Source organism: Chiloscyllium plagiosum, unplaced genomic scaffold, assembly GCF_037043375.1.
Source record: "Chiloscyllium plagiosum isolate Xiang-an unplaced genomic scaffold, Cpla_swu_hap1 HiC_scaffold_31, whole genome shotgun sequence".
Taxonomy (NCBI): Eukaryota; Metazoa; Chordata; class Chondrichthyes; order Orectolobiformes; family Hemiscylliidae; genus Chiloscyllium; species Chiloscyllium plagiosum.
Window position 1 is genome coordinate 22,917,107 of NW_028270169.1, and position 23,831 is coordinate 22,940,937.

General features: G+C 38.4%; 1 protein-coding gene across 5 annotated transcripts in view; it reads right to left on the bottom strand.

The window, feature by feature from the left end:
* Positions 1-2,938: 2,938 nt before the first annotated feature.
* Positions 2,939-23,831, bottom strand: part of slc6a4a (solute carrier family 6 member 4a) — a 58,927-nt gene continuing 38,034 nt past the window's right edge. For 4 of the 5 annotated variants that reach the window (XM_087977341.1, XM_043718424.2, XM_087977340.1 and 1 more), the window contains 6 exons: positions 20,299-20,411; positions 18,536-18,667; positions 14,061-14,160; positions 11,693-11,793; positions 6,109-6,276; positions 2,939-3,324 (listed from right to left, as the gene is read on the bottom strand). In XM_087977341.1, coding sequence (XP_087833467.1) covers positions 3,247-3,324; positions 6,109-6,276; positions 11,693-11,793; positions 14,061-14,160; positions 18,536-18,667; positions 20,299-20,411 — 692 coding nt within the window. In that variant the 3' untranslated portion in view covers positions 2,939-3,246. Of the gene's footprint in view, positions 3,325-6,108; positions 6,277-6,758; positions 7,278-11,692; positions 11,794-14,060; positions 14,161-18,535; positions 18,668-20,298; positions 20,412-23,831 lie in introns of those variants that run through there. The other variant, XM_087977342.1, reaches the window with a different exon arrangement.

Genomic DNA, 23,831 nt, shown 5'->3' on the forward strand with positions numbered 1-23,831 from the left:
AATATGTTGCTGTTGAGGGACTTTGGCTTTCTTTCCAAAATATGTTTGCTGCCTAACTTGTACGAGAATTTGGTTTGCAGGAAAAATTGACAATTCCAAAATTAACCACCCACTGCATTAAGCAATTTCTTATTAGCCATAAATACGATTGTGCCCCCGGCTGTTGACCCCACCCCTGCAATGGGAAAAGATCTGCTCCACCACTGTCATAAAGGAATTTGTGCCTTTTGTGTGGATAGATTGGTCTGGCTCGTTGTGCCCTGAATGGTGGAAGTGGTTAACCAAGTTGTCGAGGCAGATTTGGGCAACAGGAATAAGATCAATTGGAATTTAATTCAGCAGAAAGGGATTATTTAAACTTAACCAAGGTAGAAAGGGCAGAGGCAGTTTCATCACAATCGTAGCAGAATGTTTTCAGGTGTTTTAACATTGAATTAATTCGCAGGCCACCAGATGGAGTGTTTTGGTGCACTGTATATAATATTTAGAATTTCTCAAATGTGCTTACAATCACAATATTCATCGTTATTGAATACTTTTGAGGAAGTGTTAGAAACATTCCTGACTAACAAGGGTGTCTAGTTATTAGTAGTAGGCTGGAATATAGAGTCGAGGCCACAAGCAGCTCAGCAATGATGTTATTGAATGCTAAAGCAGGCTACTGGAGCCGACTGACCCATTCCTATCCAAATCTGTGTGTTCTTATTCAGTTTATTGTTTTAGTGGGCTCATTCATCTTCTGGGTCTCAATTTAAGTAGATTTTAATTAGATTCTTAGCTAATGATTTTCAATTGAACAACACAATCCAGTGAATCATTTATTAAATGACAAAACCCCTCAACAAAAACATTTCACGTTAAGGGAACAACGTCACTGATATAAATTCAAGATTTGGTCAATGTGGATCACTTTTGAGTGTCTTGTTTGATGCAGGATTGTTCTTTGTTTTAGTAAAAAAAATTCTATTTTAAAATATTTTTCATTTTACTGTGTGTTAACTGGTTTCTTTTGGCAGAAGCAATACCAGGGGAGACTGTAGCCAAATTGTTCAATCCTCTCTGGCTGTACAATGAAATAATAAGCAGCTGAGAAGAAAAAGTCAAAATATTTGTTGCTGTTGGGAAATCAATCTGTTTTCCTTTGTTACAATCAATACTTTCAATTCATCTACCTCAGAACAAAATAATTTGGTCTGGTCATTTTTTTAAAAATGAAATTTTAAATATTTACATTTATAGCAGTTCACATTTGCCCGCGAATAGTGCTTTGATTAGAAGAAACTTAATCTGCATGGTCAGATGCAGCAGAAATGTGCCATCATTTTACGTAACTATAGGAAAATAACTGCGAATCGGTCTCACATGAGACCTGAGCAAACAACATCACAGAGAGTATAAAGACATGAACTCTGATTCAAACAGTAGTCAATTAATGTCTTGTTAATTGACTGAATTATGTAGCAGTGGCTTTTTAAGAGAATTGTGATGAATGTTGCTAGAATAATTATGCGAATGACTGATGATGCCTTCTAAAATGTCTAGGTATAACACATTTTATTTCATGACCCAATGTAAAGTGATAACTGCAAGGTAAATGGTTTTGTAGGTTTCCTTTCTTTGCAGTAGAAATCTTCACCTAACATAGAATTGGACTTCTACATCAAAAGGGAAGTTTTTCTTTTGCATTGTGTAATTCGTCTCTCTTTCTACAATGTTTTGATGGAAAATTAAATTCATACATTACTCAACTACCATGGGCAACTTTATAAGCTCAGAACAACAGCTGTAGTATCATAGTCCTGAAAGAAGTAAGTAGGTTGGGTAAAAATGCCACACACATTGATGTGTATCAAACTTTAGCAGCTCAGTCATCAGATATGTGAAGACAAAGGATTATACTACCACCTGGATGTAGTTTGAATTACAACAATCTTGTCAGTGGATGTTCAATTAATTTTCAATGCTTTCAAGTTGCTACTTGACTACAATGCTGAAAATGTGTTGCTGGAGAAGCGCAGCAGGTCTGGCAGCATCCAGGGAACAGGAGAATCGACGTTTCGGGCATAAGCCCTTCTTCAGGAATCTTCGGGCTTATGCCCGATACGTCGATTCTCCTGTTCCCTGGATGCTGCCTGACCTGCTGCGCTTCTCCAGCAACACATTTTCAGCTCTGATCTCCAGCATCTGCAGACCTCACTTTCTCCACTTGACTACAATGTCCAGGGTAACCATCACATTAAGTTTGGACAACAGTAGAGCAGTGAAACAGACCAACTCATTCATGCCAACCAGATATCCTAACCTAATCTAGTCCCCTTTATCCAGCATTTGGTCCATATCCCTCTGAAACTTTCCTATTCTGACAGTCCAGGGAAAACAACCCCAGCCTATTCAGCCTCTCCCTATAGTTCAAATCCTGGCAACATCCTTATACAGCTTTTCTGAACTTCCAATAGGAAGGAGACCAGAATTGCACACACTATTCCAAAAGTGGCCTAACCAATGTCCTGTACAGCTGCAACATGACCTTCTAACTCCTGTCACTCAATGCTCTTACGTGAGTACTTAACAGAGTCTTGAAGCTTCAAATATAAAAATGTATGTATGAAATGGTTTATAAAAATTACGATCAATATTTTAAATGATTTGTTTTGAATGTAGTATTACAAAAATCTGTTTTTGCTATTCCAGCTACCTCTTCCTTTTGGTCACTTTATTTCCCATTTATCTGCAGTTTTTTTTAAATATAAAAGCAATGATTAATATTGAAATACAGCATATAATGGATAAGGCACCCTGAACATAGATGTGAAGTCTTCCATCAAATACATCAAAAATCAGGTTCATGACTACACTTGGACTAAAAGTCAACAATTTACACTTTTGAACAAATACACAAGCCAATTACAATGACTTCATGTAACCTTTAACAACCAAACCAAACTCCATCTTATGTTAAAATTAAATTTCTAATTATCTTTGAAATGTTGCTTTGGCAGCTTGGTCATAAAAAATTCTGATGTTGTAATTCAACAATAAATTGCTTGACTATAATTACAATACCAATTGCTTCAAAATACACAAAATACATCATTTTAGGACATAGCAACAGTCTCCAGTCACTGGTACTCATTTATTATAAAAACAATGTGTAGCATAATAATTTGGGGTATGAGTTTGACCTCTCAAATATCATTGACTGATCTGAGCAGTCAGTCCAAGAAGGTAAGACCCATCATGGTTGTATCAAACAGAATTCAGGTGGATACCAGAATTAGGAGTTTCATTTTCGTCAACTTCTGGAGTGATACTTCTTAACAGTCGCTGTTAAAATACAAGTTTTAAGTATGTTATTACATATAATTTCTTTGGTATACAATTAAAAAGTCACTCTTTGAATCAACATTGTGTAAAATACATGAATTACTGACTCATACTTATAAAACAAAGAAAATCAGCTTTCTTATACTGTCATGAAATTATAATGGAATACAAGCTGTAATAGCACAATAATGTAATCTACAATAGTGCTGTTTTAACTTTACAGACGTGTCTGTCTGACAACAGTCCAATAAAAACTGCGACCATTCTGCACACACTAAACCTTTACAGGATGTGTTGCTATTCTAATGTGTCTGTTGCTTTGTTCACGAGCCAAAACATTTATTTCTCCATCATGAATATAGTTACAAATTGGTATGGTTCTCTGGGCCAAGTATGGACGGTCAATAAATGTAGTCATGTCTATAACCCTTGATTGAATATAAAAGAAAATATGCCTTGTCAAATTGTTTTTGAAGCAATGTTTGTAACAAGTTTTCAGAATATAACCTAAAATTATTGGGTGTAATATACTGTACACACCAATTCTTCCCAACAGTGGAGAAATGAATAGCTATCTGTGATACTGAACCACACAGGTCAGAAATTTGCCTTAATCCTTGGAGAGTCAATTAGGTGCTTGAAATGACCTTCAAATTGTCCCCACAGGCATGGGGAGTTGAAAAAAGTTGATTGTAATCCAGTGGCAGTAGAATGTATGAGCTGTTTGCCACTGCTGGTTGAGGACAGAACTGAATAGACTGGTATTATATCTAGAATTAAACATATTAAAAGTAGACACTTCAGCATGGTATCTTAGGCACAGTACTTTCAGTGGAACATCACTAATGTCCATTAACTCCTTTTGAGGAAAAAGCATGATTGCTGTGAATGCTAAAGGAAAGAAGTGCAATCAATGATTCATGAAAATTTAAAACAATCACTTACGATATTTACATATTTCATTTATCTAATGGGCATAACCATTTCATGACATGATCATTTTATTGACTATGAAGCTGAGTTCCTTGTATGTAACTATTAAACCATTAGTCTGAGTGGGATTTATTTGTCGAGGTGAACAATCAAATTGCTGCAGTTTTAACTGAAGGAGGAAAGCAAAAAATTGTCAAGCCAGACCATCACCAAGATTTTAGCTGACAGTCTTTGGACCCCATTGTCCAGCTCAAATGGGCATCAGATGCCTGCACTATGTGAGAAAGCTGATCAGCTGAGACTCTGTGCCAGGCTTATTATCCAAGTAAAGATGCTTGGAGGGTTCCCAAAGCAAACACTGATGAAGCAAACGATAGCCTCCAAAGATAAGAGACAGAGGGCAGGTAGACCTGTAATTTGTTCATATGCATCTGTGAAAATAGCCCAGTGATTGGATGAAATCAGGGATCCAGCATGCTAGTGGGCTTGTGAGGTTTCCTGGCTAGTTGCCTCTGTGCCTGCTTCAATTAAGGCTTAATAATTCGGTTCCATGTTATAAGGTCTGGAATGGGCCTTAAAACTGTAGTGATGAATCAAAGTCAGGAGTCTGGCAACTGGACTAAAACAACACCCAAGGTCTAGATTATAGTGGTGCTGGAAAAGCACAGCAGGTCAGGCAGCATCCGAGGAGCAGGAAAATCAATGTTTCGGGCAAAAGCCCTTCATCAGGGCTTTTACCTAAAACACCCAAGGCAAGTGGACAATACCAATCCCTCAGGATGTTCCCTACTTCAGTATTTGGTCTGTGCTAAGTTCATTCATCTCAGCCAGGATGTTGGTTCCGGTAGTTCAATTTTTGTTCCTGAGTTTCTTTATTCCTTCAGGGGATGCGGCTTTCACAGCTAAGGTCAGCATTTGTTACACATCCCTAATTTCCCTAAGCAGCTTCCAGGCCATTTCATAGGGCAGTTAAGAGTCAACCAAATTTCTGGGTGTCTAAGGTGTATTTTAGGCCAAACTGGATAAGAAAGACAGGTTTCTTTTCCTAAAGGAAATTAGCAAACCAAATGGGTTTTTATAACAACGATTGTTCGTGGTCACGGACATCATTACTGGGATTAACTTTATATTCCAGGTTTATTAATTGAATTGAAACAGCACCAGCTGCTGTGACAGTGTCTGAAATTGTCACTAAAGCATTAGCCTGGGCCTCCGCTGTCTCTCCCTCTTTCCCTGGAATGGAATAATTAGCTCATGTTTCTGCTTCTTAAAGCATTCCAGCCACTCTTTCCAAAATGATCTACACTATTTGAGTAACAGCAGGAATGGGTTCAAATTTTTACTTTGTACAAAACTTGGTGCCATGCAGCACTCCGGGCTTTGAACTTTTAACTTTATTTTTCAGTTACTACATTTGATTAGGTTCATACTGAAGTCCTGAAATTGTGAAGGACAGGCAATTCAGAGCTCCCACTGACTGAGTCTCTGTCTCACAATTATGGGGCTACCAAGAATGTAAAATGGGTAAGCTATTGCGAAGTGTTTAATGCCTGTGGAGCTTTTACCCCAGAATTTTAAAAATATATTCCACAAAGCAGATGAGAAAATTGGCAGAAAACGAACAGGAAGCTAGATATTAATTCCTTCTACACTTAAACAATGAGGAGATATCAAACACACTTCTGAAAATAAACAAATGAATCAGCAAGCAAGCATTTCAAACAGTCGGTCAATCTGTGACACTTGCATAGTTCCCTTGGAATAATCTGAACATTGTTTGCTTTCCAGGGTCTTGTCCCCACTAGTCACCAAAACTGAGTGTGAAGACTCACTTGAACGTCTGCCACATACCTGTTTAAATGTTCCTGGAGTAATTATAATTTTGTAAACCATGTAGGACGGAACACAGATAAATGTTGAAGTACCAATGCAGTAGCCAACTACTGTAGTCCAATAAGGATATGAATAATTAAAGAGCTTAAGTTCTAGAGGGGTTGACAGGAAACTGCCAATGATGAACTGTTGAAAAATAGGACAGCTGTTGTTAACAGAAAGAGAGAAACAATCAAATACAGATTTACAACAATTTGTATCTATCCTTTTTCAGTGATGCCAAAGAGTCGTTTATTGAAAAGTTTGATAATGCTATGAAGTATTCCCACAGTTAGAGTTGAATAAAGTATCATCTGTTTAAATATGGCTCCAGACACATTTAATTTGCATTTAATTCCCAGATCAGATATAACATGGGTTAGATGGTCACTTAGGACAGAGTTGCCCTAAGTCTTCCAATTTCTCCAAATTCAAAAGATACTTTGTCACAACAGTCCAGCAGTACACTAAATTTCCTTGTTCAACACTTCTCCCTTTTATTTATTTCCAAATTGAGTTTCTTTAATAAAACTCAGGAAGCTTGTACAATGTTCTGTTCTTTTTGAATACTTTGAGTAATGATTTGTAGTAAAGTATATTATACTTTAAAGAATATTTAACATCATTTCCTCTTTGTAATTATTTACATTTAGTGCCAATGTCATTCCACTATCAAGAATATGTCCTTGCTATGGACAAAAAATAACCACTAATTTTTCTGAAAGGAGATTGGCAATACAGAACTTGAATGTTGATTTAAAAAGACTTTTACCAAAGCTTTTCATTTAGCATGTTCCTTCAGATATTTATGATAGGCAGAATACAGATTGTACTCAACCAACCTAAGCTTGTTAAATCCAAAGAAAATACCATCTATTGGATATCATTCCATAAATAGGTAGCATATGGTAAATAATCTTAAGCGTGCATCAATGAACAATTTAGGATGATCAGTTGAGCTCAGTGTTGCTCATTTATTCTTGCTTGAAGCTTACACAAAGACCTGTTCTCTGCAAACAAAAGGAATATGTTCAAGTCTTGCACTTTTAAAAAATCTTACATGGGAGCACAGACAGCTGGTAACTTGTTGCCTCCTTTTGAGCAATAGTTAACTATTGTTTTCTCCTGTAGTATTTCTTTAATTTGTCCTGATAAGAACAAAATGAAAAGCTTCAGCAACATATCTCCATTTTCAGCAATATTTTTTTTTCCTCACAAGACCTCCTAAAAATGGTACAAGTGTCCATGACCATTACTCATTCAGGCATCAGTATGTTGGGTACAAATCACAGCAACAGTTCATATTAAATGGTGTAAGGATGGTATTGCTTGTTGCTCAGATTTATTGGAACCAATGCCCATTTGAACTGAAATATAAGTGTATGCACATATATATATACAATTTGCTTTGTTTCTATGAATATTAATTTGATAGGACTTCTATATTTCCACCCAATGGATGTAGCCTTTCATGAGCTATGAACTTTAGCAGACCTAACCTGTGTTACGCAATGAGTTAACTTCAACAAAATCTTTCGCAATGTAACACTGCAGTTACAAAAATAATGTATTTAGCTTAGCAGTAAATTAATTTTATTATGGTTGTGGTATTTAGATAATGAATTGATGGGACAGCTTGGGATCTAAAACCATTATCAACTGATTGTCAAGTGGCTTTATTTAATGGGTTCATTCAAGTTAAATATCTACTCTTGAGTCTGCCAAATAAATCTTGTTCTGAAATATTCCCTTCCAAGATATTTGACCTGATTTTTAAACATTTTCTTGCTCTTAATTTTATGCATTCACAGTTTAAATGAGAAAAAACTTGAGCCAACACATCTGCAATTCTGTAGGGTAATGTCCGTAAACGGCTATGAAAAGGATACTAAATTGGTTTAGTATATTCAGGCTAAGGTGGAGAGATCAATTGAAATAAAGTCAACTCAAACATAAGCTGCGATTTTGTTCCAAGTTGTAGTGCCATAGGTGTGGGTCTCTGAAGTAAAAATCAAGCTGTATTGAAATAGATACTTTCAATTCCAGTAGTTAAAGAGTGAGCATTTTCAACAAACCGTTTCTTTAAATGATGAATAGCAATAGCATCATTAAAGGAACATGTTGAGAGATTTTAATGAATTTAAGGATCCAAAGGCAGTTACTATATCAATTAATAATCAGTAACCCACAAGGATTAGCTTTGTGTGCAATTCGTCAAATCAGTTTTGCCCATGTTGCAAGGTGCTGGCATTCCTCCAAAACTGTTTCACTGATGCTAATACTTGAGTTTAAATATATATATTAAAAAAATCACCAGGAAAAGATCCAAACAGAGATGCTGATAAAAATCTTTATTGGAAGATTTTATAAGTTTGCCATGAAAGTACCAATAACATTTTAACTTCCAATTTCTGCTTTCCACTTTTGTAATAAGTAAGAAAGATGGTCTTTGACACCTCTGTAAAGGAGAAGTTGCCATAGTTCCAGATAGCCATGAGGCTGCTCTCTCATTAGAGAGAATTTAACCTGACGGTCACCACACCTCAGGTGAGGGAACAGGTTAAGAAGGGGGTAACCTCGGCTGATGTGGGAATTGAATCCACACTGTTAATGTCACTCTGCAAAGCAAACCAGGTGTCCAGTCAAATGAACTAACTGACCACCAGCTTTGGGTGGGGTTACAGACTATAATGTACCCTTCTGATACTAATTAAATTTCTAACCAACCAAAATCACTGATGCACAGTTCCTAATGGAATATAGGGGAAAGCCACTGCTAATTTGTACTTAGAAAAGTGTGACAAACAAAAATGAGGTAAATGCTGAGAGAACCTGGCATGGGTCTGGTGTTGGCACAGTCAAAATTAGAGTGGTTCTGGAAAAGCACAGCAGGTCAGGCAGCATCTGAGGAGCAGGAAAGTCGACGTTTTGAGCAAAAGCCCTGGTTTGACACTGCTGGTTAAGGGGCAAATAGTGGCCTGGGAAAACTTCCTGCTCTCCTTTCAAATTATTACAGGTATCTTTAATGTCAGTTTGGTGCTATCATTAATAACATTCTCAATGCTCCATGAGAGGATTCGCATGGTAAAATCGGGCTGAGTCAGCACAGCTTTGTCAAGGGGTGGTAATGCCTGACAAATCTGTTAGAATTCTTTGGAGGGCATAACAAGCACATTAACAAAGGAGAGTCGGTGGTTGTGATCTATTGGTTTTCCAGAAGGCCTTTAACAAGGTGCCACACAGGAGGCTGCTAAATAAGGTATCAGCCTATGGCATTAGGGGCAAGATACTGGCAGGGATATAGGATTGGCTGACAGGCAGAATTCTTTTTCAGAATGGCAGCTGGTGACTAGTGGAGTTCCCAGGTGTCAGTGTTGGGACCATAACTAGTCATGTTATGGATTAACAACCCAGTTAAGGAACTGGAGACAATGTTGCCAAGTTTTCAGATGACACGTAGATAACTGGAGGGCCAGGTAGTTTGAGGAGGCTGCAGAAGGACTTGAACAGGCAAGGAGAGTGAGCAAAGAAGTGGCAGGTGGAATACATCGTGGGAAAAATGTAAGATTATGTACTTTGGTAGGAAAAATAGAGGTTTGGACTATTTTATAAATGGGGAAAGGCTTCAGAAATCTGAAGCACAAAGGTTCTTAGGAGTCCTAGTTCAGGATTCTCTTAAGGATAACATGCAGGTTTAGTTGGCAGTCAGGAAGGCAAATGCAATGTTAGCATTCATTTCAAGAGGGCTAGAATACAAGAACAGAGATGACTTGCTGAGGCAGCATATTCAGACACATTCAGAATATTGAGAACAGTTTTGGGCACTGTATCTAATGAAGGATGTGCTGGCCTTTGAGAGGCTCCAGCAGAGAACGATCCCGGGGATGAAAGCTTGTTACGTGAGGAGCAGTTGAGGATTCTGGGTCAGTATTTGATGGAGGTTAGAAGGATGAGAGGGGGATCTGATTGAAACTTACACAACACTGACAGCCTTGGATAGAGTAGACATTTCCTCTAGTAGGAGAGACTCGGACCAGAGGGCACAACCTCAGAGTGAAGGGGCAACCCTTTAGAACTGGGATGTGGAGGAATTTCTTCAGCTAGAGAGTGGTGAGTCTGTGGAACTCATTGCCACAAACGTTTGTGGAGGTCAGATCACTCAGTATATTTCAGGTAGAGATAGACAGGTTCGTGGTTAGTACGGGGATCAAGGATTATGGGGCGAAGGCAGGAGAATGAGATTGAGAAACATATCAGCCATAACCAAATGGCAGAGCAGATTTGTTGGGCCAAATGATTTAATTCTGCTCCTACATTTTATGGCCTTGAGACCTTATTTTAATATACAAGTAAAAGTTAATAGTGTACCATAACTGAAGGGTGACACTTAAAATATTCTTTGACACTTTACAGGAAATCTATAATGCCATGGCTATCAATATAAAAGCTTTGATTCACAGTAATTAATTGCTTTACTTAATATACCTTTAATTAACAGAAAATTGATTGAGAAATTAATGAAGTCTAAATGCATGTGAATGCACAGAGTATAATAAATAAGATTGGGGAAATTACAGGTGCAGATTGCCATGTGAAAATATGATGTTATAGTGATAACACACATCTGACTCAAGGAACTGCAAGACTGGATGGTAATAAATTGAATAACTGGAATAAAATTAGTAATCACATGGGTTGATTAGGAAGGGCTAGCCTGGATTTCTAAAGGGGAAACTGAGTTTTTGAAGAGGTCAATAGAAAGGGTCAATGCTGTTGATATAAAATGTATGGACTCTCAAAGAGCACAAATGTGGCATGAGAGAAGACATTTTCACACAAGTGGTCCCAGTCTGGAATGCACTGCCTGGAAGTGTGGGGGAAAGCAAGCTTAATCGAAGCATTCAATAAGGTACTGGATGTTTATTTAGATAGAAACAATGTGCAAGGATATGGGGAAAAGGCAGATGAATGCTGTTCAGTCAGAATGCTGGTTGGAAAGTTAGTTCAAACGCAAAGCATGGCTTAATTCTGCACCCTAACAATTCTGAGATTTTGTGGCAAGGAACAGTGAGAAAATATTAAAAGCCTTCCAATCAAAGAGTTCTATCTTTGAGTATCTAAGCTCTCTAAAGGCTGTTTGATTTGCAAAGGTCAGTAAATTTCTTTACAGGGATTGTGTATTGAAGCACATTTTAACACTGATATTGCATCTTGGGTCCATCCAAAGGAGATGAAAGGGCCTTTATATCTTACATTAAATAAATCATTTCAATCCCAACGGATACACAGTAAACATCTGCTTTTACATTTACAAATCGGAATGTTTGTTCAATATGACAGAAGTGCGCAGAAACAGAAAGATCACCTTGATCAAGCACAGGGTATATTACTGAAGCTCAGAATTTGTGCTATTGCTTCAATGCTAATGCAAATGTTAATGTGATCGCTGTTACACCCATATTGTCAGTTTCCTGTGCCTTGAAATGAGTGCCCCATCTTTAATTAGTACTAGATATAAATCAGTAACAAGTTGTTGAAAAACTGCCGTCAAGGCTAATCTTACCAGTAGGAAAAGTGGACTAATCGCAAACCAGCATATCTGCCAGTACCAGCCAGGGCTAAAACCAAGCATTTCTTTAACATCCCTGCAGAAACGTTTCATTCCTAAAGTAGTAAGACCAGAATGGAAAATGAATAGGAATTAATTCAAACAAATGGAAGCTCTATATACAGCAGTTCTTTACTGACATGTTCCCTCTTGGTAATCCTATATGAGAGTGCAACAACTGATTTTTTTTATCAAAAGATCTTCCTAGTCCATCTCCTTATGGGGGTCAAAACCAAGTGAAGTTTTCAGGTGGAGATTATAGGATGGGGCACGTGCAAGTTATGCAAATGTAACTTGGTCACTAAACATATATAACTTTGATTCTACATTATTCTTCATAATTAATTATCAAAACATCCTGCATCATTCTCGCATTTAAAAAGTCCCAATTCAACAAAGGTGCGGGTAAGTAAAAAAGACACTGACATAAAGTTAATGTTGGCAGGGATGACCAAAACTTTGATCAAACTGATGGATTTTAACGTGGCTCTTGGAGGACAATGGAGTAGTTGGGAGGCTCGACTTTGTTTGGTGGATCATATAATAAATGTTTTCCTGATACCTGTGCTGAAGTTTATTTGTCATCAATTTCCACTTATTTAAAATAATCTGTGTTTAGCTTATCTAGAATATTTATTTTATGTTTCTAATTTAGCCATCTCCCTAACTCTTCTTTCAAGGCTGCATTGCTCAAGCTGTGATTTGGAGACACCTGATGAAGGAGCAGCGCTCCAAAAGCTAGTGCTTCCAAATAAACCTGTTGGATTATAACCTGGTGTTGTGAGATTTTTTTTAACTTTGCTCAAGCTGAAATGCAATTTACAGAACAGAAAGACATTTGGTCCAACTGGTCCAAACAGCACGGTGGCTCAGTGGTTAGCACTGCTGCCTCACAGCGGCAGGGACCTAGGTTCAATTCCTGCCCCGGGCAACTGTCAGTGTGGAGTTTGCACATTCTCCCCATGTCTGTGTGGGTTTCCTCCGGGTGCTCCGGTTTCCTCCCACAATCCAAAGATGCACAGGTTAGGTGAATTGGCCATGCTAAATTGCCCATAGTATTTGGTGTAGGGGAATGGGTCTGGGTGGGTTGCTCTTCGGAGGGTTGGTGTGGACTTGTTGGGCCAAAGGGCCTGTTTTCACACTGTAGGGGAATCTAATCTAAACTAGTATTTATACTTCACTCCTCCCACTCTTCATCAACCATCCCTATCAATATATCCTATAAACCTTTTTTCTTTAACTAGTTTCCTCCTAATGCATCTATGCTTTTTGCCTCAACTGCGATATAGAAAGACAGGAACAGAAGTGAGCCATTCAAATGATCTTCCATGCTATCCTATATCATCGTAGATAATCAAACATTTTCAATGCATTTTACCCTTCCCAATTGCCATAATCCTCTCTATATGCCATTGGTCATCAGAAATCTATAAATCTCTACCTTAAACATACTCAAACACTGAGGTTCCACAGTCCTCTGGCATGAAGAAACCCAAAGGTTCACAGCCCTCGGAGTACAAAAAAACTCCCATCTCGGGGTTAAGTGGCATCCCCTTTATTTTTAGGTTGTTCTGGATGTACAACTGGCAGAAACATCTTCCCTGAGTCTATCCAATTATGTATTTTGTAGGTTTCAATCTAATCATGTCTTATTCTTCAAAACCCTAAAGAATACATGCTAGACTTGCTCAATCTCTCTTCAAAGGACAATCCCGTCATCCCAAGAACAAGATTGATGAACCTCCATTGCAGTTCCTCTCTGCCAATAACATCTTTCTGGAGTTGAGGAGGCTAAAATTGCCCACATACTTCAGATGTAGGCTAACCAAGCTCCAATACAATTGAAGCATTACAAATATTCATTCTTAACACATTCTGGTTAAAGGAGTGTATCTTGAGGTCCTTTTTGGGCTCCTTACTAATGATCATATATGTGCTTCCTAGTTTGGGATTCTTCATAAATAGTAACATCTTTGCTAAGGCTTCAGTCACAGTTCTTCACTATCACATCAATGTTATACCTGGGATTGCTCGTAACAGGTTTTTCTATCAGATCCTTTATCACGGGAGTAGATCATTTTGTTACCTGGTTACCAAACTAATCATTTTAAGCATAATCTGATCAACATATTGTAAAATCTTAGCAAAAGAAACATGATGAAAGGATACATTTTTAAAAAGGACAATCCATTAAAGCCATTTAGGTTCTGAACATCCTGTGCTCCTCAAATGTATAATGATGAGAAATATGTTCAGCAATCTATCTTACTGAATTCAAGTTCCCCCAATGTTGCACACGATTCTTCAGTGTAAATTCACTTACCATAAAACCAAGACACTGCTATTGATTCTAGAAAAACAACAGCAATGATAGCAGCTCCAGTAGCATATTCTTCAAAAAATTTCACCACAAATGCCCCACCCTGAAATAGCAGAAATATATGACCATTATTCATCATTTCAAAACAATTATGAGGTGTGGGCATCATTGGCAAGTCTTGCACTTGTTGCCCACTTCCAGTTACCCTTGAACAGAATAACTTACTCTGCCATTTCACAGGATGGTTAAGAGTCAATGTTGTGAGTCTAGAGTCTTAAATTGGGTTAGAATGGCAGGTTTTCTCCCCAGAGTAGTGAACCGAATTTTAACAACAACTTTGCTAAAACTAGCTTTCAATTCCAGATTTTACTAATTTAATTTAAATGTCACCAAGATGGTGTCCCCACAGCATTAACCTGGGCTTGGTTACTACATTATTCCCTAAATGTAAATGCATAACAGAGTCTTGAGGACCTGTCTCTATTGTGTTATTCACCTTCGCAATACAACTAACAAAAGCAACAGTTCATCAAAATACCATTGCATCAACGTTTTGTAGCTATAAGAAAGTGGATGGTACAGTGGTTAGCACTGCTGGCTCACAGCGCCAGGGACCCAGGTTCAATATCTGCCTCGGGCGACTGTCTGTGTGGAGTTTGCACATTCTCCCTGTGTCTGTGTGTGGGTGCTCTGGTGTCCTCCCACAGTCCAACAATGGGCAGGTTAGGTGGATTAGCCATGCTGAATTGTCTGTAGAGTCCTGGAATGGGCAGGTTAGGTGGATTAGCTATGCTGACTTGCCCGTAGAGTCCTAGGATGGGCAGGTTAGGTGGATTAGCCATGCTGAATTGCCCATAGTGTCCTGAGATGGGCAGGTTAAGTGAATTAGCCATGGGAAATGCAAGGTTATAGGGCAATATACAAGACACTTTCACAACAATTAAATCATTTCTTTCCATAATGCTATAATGACACCAAGGTGCCCCAATGTGCTTTACAGACAATTAAGAACTTTTGAAGCGCATAAGCATGGCAACTAATTTGTGTGCAGAAAAGTCCCACAAGGAGATAATGAATAGATAATTTGTTTGGATGACATTGGTGATGGGATAAATATTGGTTAGAACATTTGCAGGGTTATCAGATCCCTCATGTACAAAGTACAAAATCCAATGTACACAACCATTAAAAACAGGAGTTTGAAACTTTAGAATTGGAGAGATACACACATGTAAATGCAAAGGTGAGAGGTGGTTTGACTGATAGAGGTATTAATGAGAAGAATAATATGAATTCTCAGGGGTGTGCAGACAAAGCATGAATGATTTGACAAGATCACAGGTTACAGAGAACAGAGGCTCATTGTCAATTCATCATTTTATTTGATCGGTGGACCACCAGGAATTAAAATCCAGCTTTAGAGATCTAAAAATTGGTATATTGTACAACAAATCAGGAAAGGTTTTTTGATTGCAAAATTGTGATCTTGATATCTAAAAGCAGGATAATCCTACACTGCTAAAAAATATGGATAATATTGTCCATGTGGAGGGAGGTCTGGTTTATCCAGAATCAATAGTTTTCAACCAGTTAGTATGTAGGAATAACCCTCTTTAGTCCTCTGCTCATAGAATGATAGTGTCACAGAGATATACAACACGGAAATGGACTCTTCAGTCCAACTCGTCCATGCCAACCAGATATCCTATTTATATCAATTTAGTCCCATTTGCCAGCATTTGGCCTATATCTCTGTAAACCCCTCCTGTTTATATACCCATCCAGAGGTCTTTTAAATGGTGTAATTGTACCAGCCTCTACCACTTCCTCCGGCAGGTCATTCCATAGACGCACCACCTTCTGTGTGAAAAAAAATGCCCCTTAGGTCCCTTTTAAGTCTTTCCCATCTCACCCTGAACCTTGGCTCTCTAGTTTTGGACTCCCCCCACCCCAGGGAATTTTGCCTATTTACTCTGACCATGCCCCTCATGATTTTATAAATCTCCGATGCTGCAGGGAAAATAGCCCTAGTCTATTCAGCCTCTCGCTAGATCTCAAAATCTCTAATCCAAGCAACATCCCTGTAAATCTTTTCTGAACCCTTTCATGTTTCACAACATTCTTCCTATAGGAGGGAGACCAGAATTGCACACACTACTCCAAACGTGGCCGTACCAATGTCCTGTACAGTCGCAACATGACCCCCCAACTCCTGTACTGACCAACAAAGGGAAGCATACCAAATGTTCTTCACTATCCTATCTACCTGCAACTCCACTTTTGATGATCTATGAACCTCCACTCCAAGGTCTCTTTGTTCATTAACACTCCCAGGTCCTTACTATTAAGTGTATAAGTCCTGCCCTGATTTGCCTTTCCAAAATGCAGCACCTCACATTTATTGAAATTAAACTCCATCTGCCACTCCTTGGCCTATTGGCCCATCTGATCAAGATCCCATTGAACACATGCCAGGAAACAATGAGTCAAAATGATAAGCAAGTGTCATTTTGCTCAACAATTTAGAATTGACATCATTCCAGGCATTCCAATTACAGTTAAGTAATAAAGTGTTTGCCTCACATTATGAAGTGCAATAAAAGCAGTTGTGTAACACACTTTCCCAGAAAAAGAAATCTGAGTTGTTTAATGAATGGGGTGGTGAGAAGGATGAAGAAAATCGGCAAGGATTTGAATCTTGAGATTTACCCAAATATTACAAGTTTAAATGATCTGCTTATGATGGGAGCGGTTAAGTCAATGGAGGAGTCTACAGGTTAAACTGAGTCATTCCTCTAACCAAGGAAAGTAGCATGTAGCTGCAATGCACAATGTAGCTAAATGTTTAAATCAATCTGTTTGAATTGATATTTTTCAGTGAAACAAAGCAAAATTATAAAGAAAACTTTCCATTTTGGTTACTTGCTGTTGTGAATGCAAAGCTTTCATTCTGTTTTCCCATGTCTTCAAAAGCCCTTTCTAAGACCCAGATCAGACAAGATGTGACCCACATATCTTCCCAGGATTTTTTCAGGTTCAACTTTGATGCAAGTACAATCCCAACAGTGACACTAAGCAAGTCATGCAGGCAGCAAAGGAATGGACCTTCATAGAAGCTACATGGCGATGGCTGCCATGTTTCAGTGAGGAAATACTGTTCAGAGATCCCAAAGTCATTTGAACACAACGGAGATGAGGTAGGTGTGTGAAGGAGGAGGGTGACAATTGGGTTAATGAGCGGGTGAGGATTTAAACAATGATTTGTCAAAGCATAGCCAACCAATAGCCCTCTCCTCTCCTGCAGCTTTAGCGCTGGTTTTGTCTCTCGGTTTGGTATTCTTGCAAATTTCTTTTGACGAGTGCAAGTTTCAAAGTGTCTCTTTTTTCAGCAATATTCAAATTGGCTACAGGTTAGAACAGGTTTTAATTCGTCAAACATTTTGTGGCTAACTATTAAGCTAACGAAGAACCCCTCTGAACTCTCCAACTCTAACTCAGAGTTGGGACTTTGTCAGAGTAGTCCAGACACTGGATCTTTGCCCATGGAAAGTGTAAACTTCCATGGTAATTACCACATAGTCTGTGCATCCAAACCTCCAGGTGGTTCTGGCACACATCTTTCAAGGGATGTCTAATCTCTGACTATTTGGAGACTGGAAGATCTGAGGGGAATTAGGAACTGGACAATACATGCTGCCAAAGCTATCCACACCCACAACGCACAAACAAATATAAGACACTATGTGGCTCATGGCTAACCAATCACATTTTGCATTATGAATTCACAACTGCTGACTTCACCAATTTTCAACTAATACAACAGCAAGAAAAGCTTTTTGTAAGCAATATTTCTGTTTAATAGATGTTTACGCTCTAGAAGGTGGTCATTCTGCCTACTGTATCTATGTTGGTATTCTGCTTTAGCAGTTCAAAGCTAATCCCCTGTCCCCTTCTCTTGTTGCTGCTCTCCAAATTCTTCTGCTTCAAATGTTTGCTTGTCTGGGGGATGAATTTTATGAAACGGTTTCAGCTTTTCCAAAAATGTGTGAAGAATCAAAGAAGCGTTTACAACACAGAAGAAGTCATTCAGCACATCACATCAGTGCTGGCTTCTTCCAACCTCAACTTACCCAGCTCCCCCCATCCTTGTCTTTTCCCTGCATGTTTATTTAAAAGTGGCCATAAAATTAGTGACACTAAAGCAAAGATATGAAATACTAAGTTGCCATAAGGTAAGGACCAGGTGAATCACCTCGTGTACCAATATTAGTAATTTTGCAAATGGTAAACGGCAAACAGGCAAAGTACACACTATGTTTACACATCTTGAATTTATTAAAACAAATGGCACCAAAGTAAATATAATCCAATATTAAACTGAAACTGAAGTTAACAGATATTAAGGAGGCTCTAGTGTAATTATAAGAGTGCAATTGGTATGCAGTTTACGATGATTAAGGTTAAACCTTTCAACTTACATATGTAAGGGTGCTCAAAGCTCCCAAATAGCAGACTATGAGCAGGCCAAGCACAAACCATTCACGATGTTTTCGAAGTAACTCTGAATATTCATCTAGTAGTGCCGTTATCACTCCTTCCAGGCCTGCAAACTGAGGAACAAAAGCAGAAGATCTGATCAAAACTCTTTTTATTTTACATGAACATCCATACTTAATGAATTTTCGAACTCACATGGAAACCATTCATGAATTGTTACTGTTTCTATTGCTGTTAATCCTGCATATATCATTGTAAATGGAAGATGATGATATACAATTCGTTAAAAATAGTGAAAACATCGGTATGGTTTGGAAGGAAGATTAGACACTTTTAAAATGGCTTGAGATCATGGAGGTTTTAGGGTAGTCAGTAGACTCAATTGGCACCTACCCCTTAATTTTGCTGGGGGGAGGGGAACGACTGATAGGGGAGGTGGCCAATCAGGGATCTGAATGGGCCTTCCACTCTACTTGCCCAATCAGTAGCCTGGCTACTCTGGAGCCATAGCATTGAGATTGGTGATCACCACTAAGGAAGTAGGGACAATGTGAGGGCACCTCCACCTTATAGGGACCTGCTGAAATGTGGGTATTAAATAATTTTTGACATGCGGGAAGCCGGCAGGGCCTGAAGTGTAAATGGGAAGCTCTTCCAGTGCCAGCAATGAGCTAGGGTGGGTGCAGGTGCTTGAGGATATCATTTGTAACTAGCAGCTCTCTTCCTGATCCATGGAGTCTTCATGTCAAATGACCCAAACAGGAAACTGCTAAGAGGGAAGCTCCTTGCAGCTAGGGGCCTCTCCACATGCTGAAGAGCTGAGTGGCCACCAAAGAATGCAAATTGCCAGGACAAAAGTGCTCTTCATAGGGCCAATGACCATTTAAATTCACTGCCCACCTCAGTTTGCCATCCAGCCATTCCTGCCTGCGAGAAATTTCACTCTCAGGGGGACGGTGTCAGGATGCTACCCAAATGCTGATTTCCAGCATTTCATCAATCTCCCTGGTCTCTACTCCTGCCATCCAAGGCCAATAAAACATCATCCTTTCTTTCAAAACAGTATATGTATTTATTTAATAAGATGTAATCTCAGAGTGATTCCATTAAACCAACTAAGTATTCAGACAAATGTTTAGGTCCTCTGCGGTAAGGTGGTAATGAGTGTGTTGCTGGAAAAGCACAGCAGGTCAGGCAGCATCCAAGGAGCAGGAAAATCAACATTTCAGGCTGGAGCCCTTCATCAGGAAGAGCTCTGGCCCGAAACGTCGGTTTTCCTGCACCTTAATGCTGCCTGACCTGCTGTGCTTTTCCAGCAACACACTCTCAACTCTGATCTCCAGCATCTGCAGACCTCACTGTCTCCCGTAAGGTGGTAATGTCCCTATCTCTGAGGCAGTAGATCGGGGTTTAAAGTCCCACCTGCTCCAGAGATGTGCCATAACATCCCTGAACAGGGTGACTGGAAAATATTTATCAACGAATGTTGAAGGGCCTGGTGGTGTAATGGTAATGTCTCTATCTCTGGGTCAGGAGGCACGAGTAGAAGTCATACCTACTCTAGAGGTGTCTCTTAACATCTCAGACATGTGATTAGCAATGATCCATAAACAAATTTTAAATACTTTCATATCAAATATCATGCTGTCTGCATGTTGAAATATGAAACAACTCAATACTAGTAAGGCAAAAAAAAAAAATTCAGCAGGTGACTAGTATCGAGGCTCTCTGATCTTTTGCTTACCGTGCTGTCCAAGCCTAATGTGATCAACATTAGGAAAAATATTATAGCGAAAAATGTGGATGCAGGCATATTGGTGATTGCCTCAGCATAAGTAATGAAAAGTAGACTGGGGCCTAGGAGGAGAAAAGCAGAAGCAGATATTATAAACCGATCAGAATAATAAACATACTTTCAATACTTTCTTCCTTTTTAAACCTTTGCATCCTAGCCTCTTGCTTGGAGTCTGCCTTTCTAAGGTACCGGACACATGTAAGGAAGCTCATAATTTCATCGTTCTTACTTTTCTACATGAATTAGTCAGTGAGGCTTGAAGATTAGACTGATAATCAGAAAATACTTTGAATAGCATTCACTCAGTTACTGCTGGAAATCACCAAACTCTGTGCATGCATTTGACTGGAACATTTAAATCAGTTACCACCGGGATTATAAACAATTTACAATCAAATTGTCAAACTATTTATTCAAACTCTTCGATTTGTCGTCCTTAAGGTGAATCCCATAAAGTATATTGCGATTAAATGAAGTTTTTAATTTAGAGGAGGAGACATAGAATTGTTATATATTAAAAATATTTTTAAATATTGTGACAGAAGCTTCAGGTCTCATTGTCAATGTTATTATTAAGACCTTTCATCCAGCTGAACTTCTTCTGTTGACTTGGCATAACATCTCCTCTGACAATTTGAAATAAAGTCCTGGAATTCAGTGGATCCATGATATTAGCAACAAATAACATTAATTAGGTAATTGTGCTGTCTGATACCCCACTGTTAAGTAATTTGAATACACCACAGTCAGGTAGATGGGAGAATTGGAAGCTGCATGGCCAATGGCCACTGTATAAAACCAATGAGATGTGAGGCTGCCTGGCACCAAAATTTACTGAAAATAGATGTTTTGTGATCATGCAGACAGGCAGACACTAGCACAAACCTAAACTGTGGTAATTTGATTTACCTCATGCACTGCCTTATGCTTGTTTAATTCATTAACAGTGACCCCTTCCATCCATTTCACTCCCCCATCCCAACCGCTGCCAAATTTCCTTTTGATGTTGTCTAAATAACATGGAAACTATAGACTTTAGGTCTTCAGTTTCTCAAGTAGTTTGCAATCCCTGTGTCAGTTTGATTTGCTACTAAAGGTGTAAATGGGCACTAACAGCCATAACGTCTAAGATTAACAACCTGCTTTGCATATAGAAAGTCACATTTGGATGTAGGTTAAGGCTAAATCAACCAACTTCGGCCATCTTTTCAGCTGACTTGTAAATGACCCTTGGCATTCACAAAACTTCCAAGATAAACATCAAAATGCACCCAATGAGGGCAACATGATTATTTCTCAATATTAGTAGTTACCTATGATTGACTGCAAAGATTTTAAGCTCAAGAGTGCCATTCAGCAATGGCTTAGGCGACTGTAGCATTCACAATGGCTTAAAGTCAACAACTTCAATCGTGTTGTTGATTTTAATGGGGGGGAGGAGCTATCAGAGTCAGTTTTTCAACTTTTCTGTTTGGGTCTGAAGAAATTATAGCATGTTGTATGTAATGGTTTCCAGGAGTTCTGCACCTGGGACATTATGCTCTAGTCCAACATCACTTCTTTGTTATTTTCTCAATCTTGGCGATTGAAAACGATTTTTGAGGAACTCTAGAACCATGTGGACTGCTGCTGTTCAAAGCGTCAGCTGGCCGTTTCCATCGCAAGGGCAATTAAAAATGGACACAAAATGCTGAGCTTGCCAGCGATGCCCTCATCCCATGAATGAGTTCAAAGAAATTCTGATATTGGCAACAAACCAAAGTCAATCATTTTTACTTGCTTGTTAGTGACTTATCTTGTAATATAAGTTGATTAAATTACTCTCCTGAAAATCAATCTCAGTTATCAATAGTTTATTTAATGTTAGATATTAAAGGAAATAATCATATCTATGAAAGCAATAGTTCTATAATTTCATTTACATTTAGAAATCTCTCTTAAATTTAAAGATTTAATTTTTAGCTACTATATTGTTATAGTCAGCAAATGTTTCAAATAAATGCACTGAAAGATCATGGTTCATAGGAATGGTTTATTTGTCTTTATGCTCCTCTGAGCAATCAGATCAGTGAAAATTAGCTGTTTTGTACAATGCATATGCTAGTATATTTTAGATGGGATCTCTATCTAGCTGAAAATATTAAAACATTATCTCAATAGATTTTTTTAATTAGTTCTGTGATATTAATTTTCATAAAACAAACTATAATTGCGAAAGCAGTTCACTGGTAGTGACCACGTTGTAAATAAATATATTATTTTCTGTATATGTCAGATGTAAGCATGTTGAGGGACCAGGAATCACAACTGTTCAAAATAATTGTCTGTCCTAACCATGAATGGGTTTACTTTGTGAACAGTCTATGGGTTAATCTTTCTCACACTAGGAAGACAGGTACATGGACCACAGGGATAGTAATCAAGGAGTCTCCATCCCTGCTATTTTCCAACAGTTACAAGGTTATCATGTCTGATAATTTTTAAAGAGTTCTTTATAGTATTTTAGTACAGATAGTGAAATTGGCTAATTAATAGAAGATAGCTAAAGGAGGCAAGCAGGGTAAGGCATTTTCAGGATGGCAGCCTATAACTAGTGGAGTGCCACAGGGACCAGTGCTAGAGCCACAATTATTTATGTTTATATTAATGATTTAATGATAGAAGTCAATGTATTATTACCAAGTGTGTGTATGAATCAAAAATAGGTGGGAAGCAATGACTAAGCATGATGCAAAGAGTCTACAGTGACAGACAGATCAGGTGATGGTATATAATGTGGGAAGATGCGAGGTGGTGTACTTTGGCAGGAAGATTGATAAGATGAATATTAATTTAATGGGGATTGACTGCAGAAAGCTGCAGCACAATATAATTTGGAAGTCCTTGTGCATAGGTCACAAAACACTAGCACCCAAGTTCAGCTGATAATAGGGACTGTTAAGTTGACTGATGATCTTTAGTTTAAAGAGAATGGAGTATAAAAATAGGGAGGTGTTGCTAAAACTAGACATAGCACTAGTCAAACCATACCTAGAAAACTGAACAGTTTTGGACTCCTTATCTAAGGAAAAACACCCTGCTACTGGAGGCAGTCCAGGTAAGGTTCACAAAATTGATTGAGTATGTTTGGACTTTCTTATGAAGAGAGATTGAGTAGGTTAGGCTTGTACTCATTGGAGTTTTGAAAAATGAGTGGAGACCGCATTGAAATGTAAGATTCTTAAGAACTTGACAGGGTAGATGCAGAAAGGGTTGAATCCACTTGTGGGAGAATCTAACACCAGAGGGCACTGTCTCAGAGTAAGAAGTTGTCCATTTAAAACAAAAATGAGAACTTTTCTTATCTTAGACAGTAGTGAATCCGTGGAATTCTTTACTGCTTAGCACTGTGAAGGCTGGATCATTTAACAAATAAAGGCTAAGACAGACATATTTTTAATCAATGTAGGCACCTAGAGTAATTGGAATAGGCTAGGAACGTA